Below are 9,940 nucleotides of genomic sequence, written 5' to 3'. Positions count from 1 at the left end.
CTCTGATTATCTGTCTGTCACTATTGATTCTCATTTCACACCAAACCTTTATGGAGTCCTTCTATAATCCTAACAATATACATGGACAACCATCTGTCTGAAGTGGTATAGGATTTCCTGCTTGAACTAGTAGACCTCCAAAGTCCCTTCAAATAACATTCTTCTTTTTCTATGTTAGATTGAGAAACGTAGAAATTTGAGGGTCAGAAGGGGTCTTGAAAAACTGGAAGTTCTCCAAACTCCCAACCTTTATGATCCCATAGGGCAGGAATTCCCAAAAGATCCCAAACAAATGGTTTTCAAACTTTGCTTGAAAAATCTCCAATGATGGAGTCCCTTGCCACTGCAGGAAGCCAGCTGCTTAAAGCCAGGAAATGAATAGAATAGAATAGAATAGAATAGAATAGAATAGAATAGAATAGAATAGAATAGAATAGAATAGAATCTATTAAGAATAGAATCAAATCTATTAAGAATAGGATAGGATGGGATGGGATGGGATGGGATGGAATAAGAATAAGAATAAGAATAAGAATAGAATAGAATAGAATAGAATAGAATAGAATAGAATAGAATAGAATAGAATTCTTTATTGGCCAAGTGTGATTGGACACACAAGGAATTTGTCTTGGTGCAAATGCTCTCAGGGTACATAAAAGAAAAAATACATTTGTCAAGAGTCAAAAATCATCAGGAACAACGTTTAATGATAGTCTTAGGGTACAATAAGAATAGAATAGAACAGAACAGAACAGAACAGAAGAGAATTCTTTATTGGCCAAGTGTGATTGGACACACAAGGAATTTGTCTTGGTGCAAATGCTCTCAGGGTACATAAAAGAAAAGATACATTCGTCAAGAGTCAAGAATCATCAGGAACAACGTTTAATGATAGTCTTAGGGTACAATAAGAATAGAATAGAACAGAACAGAACAGAACAGAACAGAACAGAATAGAATTCTTTATTGGCCAAGTGTGATTGGACACACAAGGAACTTGTCTTTGGTGCATATGCTCTCAATGTACATAAAGAAAATGCAATAAAATACATCCATCAGTAATCATAGGATACAATGCTTAGGGATAGTCATAGGTTACTAATAAGCAACCAGATCATACTAGGAAACAAATACTTCATTTGGATCTTCTCCTGCAAAGTTTTCAACGGTTGGCTCTTTTCCAGCTCTTGTTTACTTGCCTGTATCTCCCCCTTGTTTTTTCTTTATCGCAGGTTCATATTGAGATCCATTAAATTGTGACTTACTTTGCCAAGGAAGGCCGATCACCAACCTATCCTGGGCTTCACCACAATGCAGAGCGTCGAGGACCGAGTGACACCGCTCTCCGCTCTCACGATGGCCCAGGAAGAGGAGTTGGGACAACAGCTGCAGGAAAGCGCCTTGGCTCAGCCGGAAGATATCCTCCACCTTCCAAATATCCACACCTTAATGGCTCACTCTCAGGCCAACCATAACCATAACCATTTGCAAAAGGAATTCTTCTCCCTTAAGATCAGGAACTGCCCCCTGTTCAACGCTGTCCCACTTCCCCATATTGGTAAGAAAGCCCTGCCCAACCTGAGCCAGGTGACCAATGGAGTTGTGTCTTCTAAGGAGTCCCTCAACCTGCATTTCTTACCCGAAAACCAGCTCTTGGAGAAGATCTTCAGCTACTTTGACAGTACCTCGGTAGCAGGTTGGCAGGAGAAGTCTCAAGCTGTCCTTAGCCAGCTGGGCAAGTGGAGCGCTTCCAAGGAAAACTTCGTACAATTTGCACACTTCTGGCTGTCTGAACTCCAGCACGACCAGAAGCAACAGTTGTTGGAACTGGAACTGGGGGTGATCGAAGACGAAGTCCATCTTGCATTCCTGGAAGGATTGGACTCCAAGGACCTTCAGCCTTCAGAGTTGAGTTCCATCCTCTTGGTGGCCCTGAGCGAATACCCAATGGGGTTGGCCAGCAATCAGCACCCCTACATTTTTCTAGATTACTTGAACCTCATGTCTTCTCCCAACTCCTCCGGATACAGGGAGATGCTTTCCAACATCCAGTATCCGAGCAAAAACCCTCAGATCACTCAGTGGCTGCTCGCTATACGAGAATTTTCCCTTGCAAATCTCTGGCACGCTATGGTCAAGGTAAAAACCCAGGTGGGAAATGGGAGGGAGAAGGGACAGGATTGCAAACTGGCTTGTATGCTGTTGTTGTTTTAACACTGTCCATGTGCTGAGACCGCATCTACAGTGTGTTTTAAGAACACCCTAGAAAACCAGTATTAAGTAACATTTGGGGGGAGGGGGTGTTACATGGTTGGCTAAAATTAGGGCAGCGCATCTAATTGGCATCTAATTAGCATCAATGAGTTGGGTTTAACTTTTTGTGTCTCTGAATTTTTGGCCATCTGCTATAGCAGCGATACCTTTCTCGGCCGATCCTAGCTTTTTGCAGTTTTACTTGTTAGAATAGCAAGCGTTGGGTTGCTATTCTTAGAATAACAGGAGTTGGAAGGGACCTTGGAGGTCTTCTAGTCCAACCCCTTGCCCAAGCATTTCAGACAAATCGTTGTCCAATCTCTTTTTAAAAGCCTCCAGTGTTGGAGCACTCACAACTTCTGAAGGGAAGCTGTTGTGCTGATTAATTGTTCTAAGTTCTCCTTAATTCCAGGCTGCTGCTCCTCCTTGAAGCAAAGCCGCCATTATGGAAACAGGGGGAGGAGTCTAAACAGCCTGGGAAAACTTCTATTTACACGTTGGGGCTTTCGAAGCGAAGCAAAATATCTTTAGGAAAGGGACCAAGATGTTCTTGCTGTTCTCTGAGCTTGCTGGTTTTCTTGCTGGCGTTTCATTACTCAGCTAAGTAACATCATCGGTGCCAGAAGGGGAAATAAACAGAGGGCAAACCCTACCCCCTTCTAGCACTGATGAAGTTACCTAGCGGGGTAATGAAACGCCCGCAAGAAAACCACCAAGCTCAGAGACCACCAAGGACACCACAGTTCAGCTCTGAGCTACAGAGATTCTCTTCTTTTTATGAACAACTGTCCCAGCTGTGGTTGTATATGCTTTTCTTACGGTAATAATTTCTTTTAAAATGTTGATTAATTAGAGAGATTTGGAGCTAGGATGCACGTTCACATACTAAGTGTTCTGATTTTGAAATTTAGTTCTATAAGGCATTGGTCAGTACCCAACTCTCTTTGGAAGCAGCTGTCCAGAGTCCCAGTTCGGTTTCCAAACAAGAAGCTAGTGAAGGCATGAAAGAAAGGTAAGGATAATCGACATCCATAAAATCTCCTTGGCTGTTCTGACCAAGGCTTCTCGAAATCGTAATTAAGCACGGACTTAGTTAAAACAACTCTTGTTTTATTTCAATGCTGGGAATTATGTTCATTCCCAGCCTGTAATGAGTCCCAAACAGTCCCTCGAGATAAGCACACACCTTTCTCTCCTTTGAATTGCCGCCAACAACTAGAATGCCAAATGAACTATAAAACACCAACCAAAGTACAAAGTCCACACAGAGCTTCAAGGATTAATCCGAACAGAATGAATGACTTTGCTTCCTACAACGGTTTCTTCACCTTTTCCGTCTTTTATAGCTGATGGGAGGGCCAATCGCCTCCAAGCCTTACTCCTGAGTCGCCCTTTTGTTTCAGCTGCTCTCACCTTCTAGCAGCTCTGCACACACACACACGCACTGGGAACATGCTCCCCTTGTTCCTCTTCCTCACTGCTGCCAGATTCTGGAGGCTCCGGAGTCAGCACCCCACTCCCAGATGGTCCTGGCCCCATCTCTGCATCGGATGCAGGACCCTCATCCGAGTCCTCCCCAGACCCCCAGACTGGTCCCTGTTCTTCCACACAGTCCAATTCTGCTGCTGGCTGCAACCGCTGCCAATGAACCACAACATTGACAATATATTTTTTTTGCAATGAATCCTTGACACATGACCACAAATAGGATGGGAACTTCCATTGTAGGTTGTTGCCGTTGTGAGTCAGACCCAAGTTTATGACAATATTTACGACAATTGTCGAGGACTGCCAATTTTGGTAAAGGTTTGGAAAATTAAGCAATGACCCACTGTCAATCCACCACAGGAGTTTGTTTATTGGTGTCGGAAGCATCCCAGTTAAAACAAGGCGTACTATATGACGTAAAATTTAAAATAAAGGTAAAGGTTCCCCTTGCACACATGTGCTAGTCATTTCTGGCTCTAGGGGGCGGTGCTCACCTCTATTACAAAGCCGAAGAGCCAGCACTGTCCAAAGACGTCTCTATGGTCATGTGGCCGGCAGGACTAAACGCCGAAGGTGCACGGAGGAACGCTGTTCCCTTCCCACCAAAGGGGTCCCTATTTTTCCACTTGCATTTTTTACATGCTTTCTAATTGCTCGGTTGGCAGAAGCCGGGACAAGTAATGGGAGCTCACTCCGTCATGCGGCGCTGGGGATTCACACCGCCGAACTGCCGACCTTTCTGATCGACAAGCTCAGGGTCTTAGCCACGGAGCCACTGCTCAGTTGTATTGTAAAGTACAAAAGACAAGATTAAAATGTGTACAAATGAAACGGATTTTGCCCAGAAACTAGCAACATTAATTGTGTTCCGTCATGATGCCATAAGGTTCACAAGCATACACTGATCGGAGCACAAAGGGAACGTATAATGTGTGTGTGTGTGTGTGTGTGTGTGTGTGTGTATTGTTGTCTGAATGCATGTCACCACACTCACAAAGAGCAAAAGTAACTGGATAGCCTCATTTGTTCAGAGTTTCTCTGGATCTTGTTGTATTTGTGCATAGTTTATTCAACAATTCCCACATTTCTCAGCTTTTGTCAGGCCCAGATATCAGTTCCTTTATTGGTTCCATCCAGTGTTGATTCTTTGTTAGCTTTCCATAGATCCAAATTCTTCCAAGTCTTTTGTCAACCTAAAGAAGACCACACAGGTTGGATTATACATACATTGTCTACTCCAATGGTTGATAATTTGCTAACTCCTGCCTGGGTTACACTCACTCACAAGCTTCACAGTCAAGGCTGTTTTAAATATTTCTAAACTGGGCGTCTTCCGAGGCCAACTAATTGGGCAGAAGAATGAGCCAAAGTCATCAACCGTGGTTTGCAAAGTTTCACACATTCATGCCTGAATTCAGGCTGTAACCGCAATCGTGCCTTGTAACCAGCCAAGATTTTTATCACTGAAAGGAATTGAAGCCCTGCCATTTGGGCTCTAGGTTTTGAGACAAAGCCAGAGATATCATCTTTAAGCTCTTACTTAATCCAGCGCCCTGCTTACAACTTTATTTGGAGGGTGGAGGTTTGCATGCTGCTCAGAAGTTGGGTTTGTACATCATGCTAAGCCTGAGATTTACAAACCTTGGTATATTGCGTAAGTTGTCATGTCTTAGGACAGGAGAGATGCTCACCTATCACACATGAAGTCCACCGAGGGTAATACCTGCATGGGCCCTGTCTTTGGGAGAGAAGCCAATGTTTGTGATCAAGTGAGGTTGAGCGTCCACCCTCAAAAAAAAAAAGTCTTTTTTTTAAATAATTTTTTTATTCAACGTTTTAACATTTAAAAACAAATTTCCACACTTTACAACGTTACTATAGCAGTGTTTACATTGTAAATATCTTCTAATTAACATATTATACATCTCTGTATTTGATTCTTCATCATTCTAGACATTTTATACATGTACACATTTTTATTTACATTTATTTACATGAAAACCTTAAATCATTTGACGCCTTGGCGTCTTATTCTTATCTGTTCGTACCAAACATCCCATGTTTTATAATATTCTTCTTTTTCTTTATCCTTCAATAACTTTTGTTAATAACTACCCATCTCTGTGCATTGATATAATCTTATTAATAATTGTGGTGAAGTCCACAAGTCATAAAGTGGCCAAGTTTGGGAACCCCGGAACAGAACAAAATTGTTTTTTTGAAGAGGACGATGGAATTGCTAGTTCACACCACTGGAGGGTGTTAGAGGTCAGATCTTTGTAATTCTTAAAGCTGAGAGATTTTTACTTCTCCTTTAAGGGACTCACTTTATTAAATGTCTTCCACACTGGTCTGTTTTGCAAGTGGTTGTAACTATTCCTGTCTTGGTTTCTCTCCCGCAAGAGCTCTGCAGGCTGTCCAGTGGGGATACGCCGATGTCTTGGATTATCTGGTCAGAAGCCAGAAGTTGGACCTGAGCATCGTGGATGAAAAGAACCGAAATCTTTTATTTTTGGCCACCATCTATGACCAGTCTAAGATTCTGGAGTATTTTCTTGAAATGGTCAGTTGCATGCAAGAAACCTTGATGATTGCAGATTTTCCAAAGATAGTGTAACTAGCTTAACAACGGTGGCAAATAATTTAACAAATTGTGGCCAGGTCGGTCGTAAAATGGGGCAAACCACCACCCCCAACTCACTTAACAGCTGTCTTGCCTAGCAACAGAAATATCAACTGTGGTTGTAAGTCAAGGATTGGAGATTTTAAGTTATGTTCTTTCCTGCTAGTGCTTTCCATGTCTTGATTTGCAGGCTCTTCCCGTACCTGACGTAAACCAGGCAGCCGAAAATGGGAACACTCCCCTCCACGCTGCAGTGAACACTGGCAAAATGCACCTAATTTCTCTGCTTTTACATTATCCTGGGATTAACGTGAACGTCCAGAACCCCCAGTGTGATGGGGCAACTCCGTTGCACTTGGCAATTGTTTATGGTAAATATTAAATGAAATCTCTTGGCAGTCTTTGAATAAATGGAGAAAGAGAGAGTGTTGTGGCCCGCCAGAGGAGCTGGCAGCAGATTCAGACAGTGAAGAAGTCAGGGAGGAACATGGGCCGGGAGTCTGGGGGAGGCTCTGTGTCGGAGGCGGACACCAGTGAGGAAGAAGAACAGCTGGAGCCTATTCTCAGTGTGTGCATACGCAGAGCTGCCAGGAGAAAGGGAACATCTAAGGAACAAGGGTCGACTTGGGAATAAAGGCACAGGTGGATGGTGAATGGCCCCTCCCAGAGGGAATAAAGAGGAGCGAAAGAAGGGCGGGGTTTTGCAGGAGACAATTAGTTCAATTCATTTGGGTGAAGATCTTTTCCTGCATTCTTGCCAAGTATTGTCTGCTACAGAATGGCGTTTGGAAGATATCGGCCTGGCAGCTCTCCAAGCCTGATAAAAGTCTGTAGTGGTGAAATCTCATGAAAGACTGTTGGCTGGGATTTTGCTGGAGAGGAATTCACAGTAAACTAAATAAAAGGAGTTCTATCGGGAGAAGGAGCCGACTTTGTGCTTTTGAGGAAGCCAAGGTCAGAACAGAGAGAGTCATTTCATAAGATTGAATAAGATTGAATAAGATTGATTGATTGATTGATTGATTTCTTTCTTTCTTTCTTTCTTTCTTTCTTTCTTTCTTTCTTTCTTTCTTTCTTTCTTTCTTTCTTTCTTTCTTTCTTTCTTCAGGGCATCTGGGCATTTGCTATTTATTGCTGAATGCTGCCGCAGATGTAAATAGCGCGATGGGAGGCCTGGCCCCTTTGCAGCTAGCCGAAATGTTTGGCAATGAAGCCATCACGGGCTTGATCAAAATGCACGCAAAGAAAACCCAGCTCGAAAACACCATCTTCGCTCGCTCTGCCTCCGAAGGAAATTCGATCGAATTTTGAAAAATGCATCTTTTCTAGTTTTGGTTGGTTTTTTTTCCCTTTTATAGTAAAGCTTCTTTTCAAACTTGGGATGTGTTTTTCATCCTACCTCTTGTGTCATGGTTGATAATTCATTCCACTCACACCTCCTCACCTGCTAAATTCCACTTGAGGTCTATCCTGGGTTACGTCTAGATTTTCTGGTCATGCTAGTTTGACAATTCAACTTGGAGGCAACAAAGGAACGCTTGAAATAAAAATTAAACTTCCTTTTGGTGCGGGGCAAAAAATGAAGCAGGCCAAACAATGATCTTCTCCCAGAGTTTAGGTTGAACTGTGGACACTTTCGTTCCGGTACAAGTAGAAGAAGGATTGAAGGTTGATCTCTTGGAGGAGATAAATTAAGGTTCTTCCATCTCTGATTTAAAACTTGTACCTTGATGGGGACACAAACATAGTCTTGTCAGTAGACCAACTCTGTAGACCAAGTTCCTATGATCCACCAAGCACCCCAATTGGCCTGCTCTTCATTTGTTGAAAAATACATTTTAGGGGCCATTCATCTATGTCAGAAGTCTCCAAACTTGGCAACTTTAAGCTATGCTGGCTGGAGAATTATGGGAGTTGAAGTCCACAAGTCTTAAAGTTGCCAAGTTTGGGGACCCCTTATCTATGTTGTAGGCCATTTTAGAGAAAATATGGAAAAAGGAAAGGAAGACATGAGGAATAGTGTCCCAAAGTGCTTTTCCAAAAGGCAACTGGACCTTTTTTTTTTTGGAACAGAAGCAGCTTCTTGGATGAGAAGCGAAACCTTTTCAAGGGGAAAAAAACACAAGAAATTCCAGTGACCTTATGGAAAAAGCACCTTTGGGTCAACCATGACCTACATGACTGAAAATCTGCATACACAATCAAAAATAGTGGGTTGTGGGAACGTGGGGTAGAGAGGCAGCTGATAAAACCAATTTGCAATATTTGAAGGAAGGATCTATGCTTTTTTCCACCATTTGCTGGCCTCAAAGATGTTTGGTTTTGTTTTGGTTTGGTTTGTATCCAAGGATCAAAGGTAAAATAATCCAGGGTTTTCCTCAGCCCCTCATTCTGGTAGCTTTAAAAAAAAAAATCAGAATGATTCATTTTGAAACTGTATTGTAAGGACTGTGGTATGTATGTGAACTTTTCTTTTACTTGATTCGATTTGATGAAGTGACTGGAAAAGGGGTTTTCTGCCGGCGTTCTTCAGCAGAAGAATTTGAGAACTTGGGCAGCACGTAGGTGGCCTTCTGAGACCACGAACCACAGTTGGAAACATGAGTGTCAGGCTGGCTGAAGATCTCCCACGTCTTAACCTCAGCAGCCGGATGGTTCAGTGCTAAAGCACAACTGGCTGTGCTCGTAAACCTCTTCGCTGTTGTGATGGTTGGAACTTAATATGGATGCCTTTTGTTGCACTGTTTTTAACACGCAAAAGAATGGGCCATCCTGATACTGAGGTAGATAGATAGAAAGGTAGACAGAAAGATAGAAAGATAGATAGATAGATAGAAAGAAAGATAGAAAGATAGATAGAAAGATAGAAAGATAGATATATGATAAAGATAGATAGATGATAGATGGATAGATAGATGATAGATAGATAGATGATAGATTAGTTGATAGATGATAAATGGATAGATAGATAGATAGATAGTTGGATAGACGATAAATGGATAGATAAGATAGATAGATAGATACATACATACATAGATAGATAGATACATAGATAAAGATAGAAAGATAGATAGAGATAGATAGATAGAGATAGATAGACAGACAGACAGATAGATAGATAGATAGATAGATAGATAGATACATAGATAGATACGTAGATAAAGATAGAAAGATAGATAGAGATAGATAGATAGATAGATAGATAGATAGATAGAGAAAGATAGTTAGGGAAAGATAGATAGACAGAGAGAAAGAAAAAGATAGATAGATGATAGATAGATAGATAGATAGATAGATAGATAGATAGATAGATAGATAGATAGATAGATAGATAGATAGATAGATAATGACAGACACGGAGACAGAGAAAAACAGACAGGGGGAGAGAAAGAGAGAGAGAGAGAGACTAAACCACCAGATGTAACTCACGAATGTCAACTCTATTTTTGAAGATTAAGGAGTCCTCAAATTACAACCATTCATTCAGCAAAGTCACAATAAAAAAGTGACTCATAACCAGGCCTCCCATTCTATTAAATATTAGCTGGTCTTTTCTTAACACTGATAACTTGTATT

The 9,940-nt window shown here is 41.7% G+C and overlaps 1 protein-coding gene across 1 annotated transcript; it reads left to right on the top strand.

Annotated features, from left to right (window-relative positions):
* Positions 1-1,311: 1,311 nt before the first annotated feature.
* On the top strand, positions 1,312-7,675 carry LOC113438964 (uncharacterized). The gene is made up of 5 exons (XM_026704599.1): positions 1,312-2,139; positions 3,165-3,265; positions 6,145-6,304; positions 6,555-6,735; positions 7,473-7,675. Exons 1-5 carry the CDS (start codon positions 1,312-1,314, stop codon positions 7,673-7,675), a joined length of 1,473 nt encoding a protein of 490 aa, XP_026560384.1.
* The last annotated feature ends 2,265 nt before the right edge of the window (positions 7,676-9,940 follow it).

Source organism: Pseudonaja textilis, chromosome 14, assembly GCF_049901715.1.
Source record: "Pseudonaja textilis isolate UNSWEBS1 chromosome 14, rPseTex1.2, whole genome shotgun sequence".
In the NCBI taxonomy this organism is placed as follows: domain Eukaryota; kingdom Metazoa; phylum Chordata; class Lepidosauria; order Squamata; family Elapidae; genus Pseudonaja; species Pseudonaja textilis.
The sequence above is the reverse complement of the archived record's forward strand: the minus strand, read 5'-3'. Positions and strand labels throughout refer to the sequence as shown.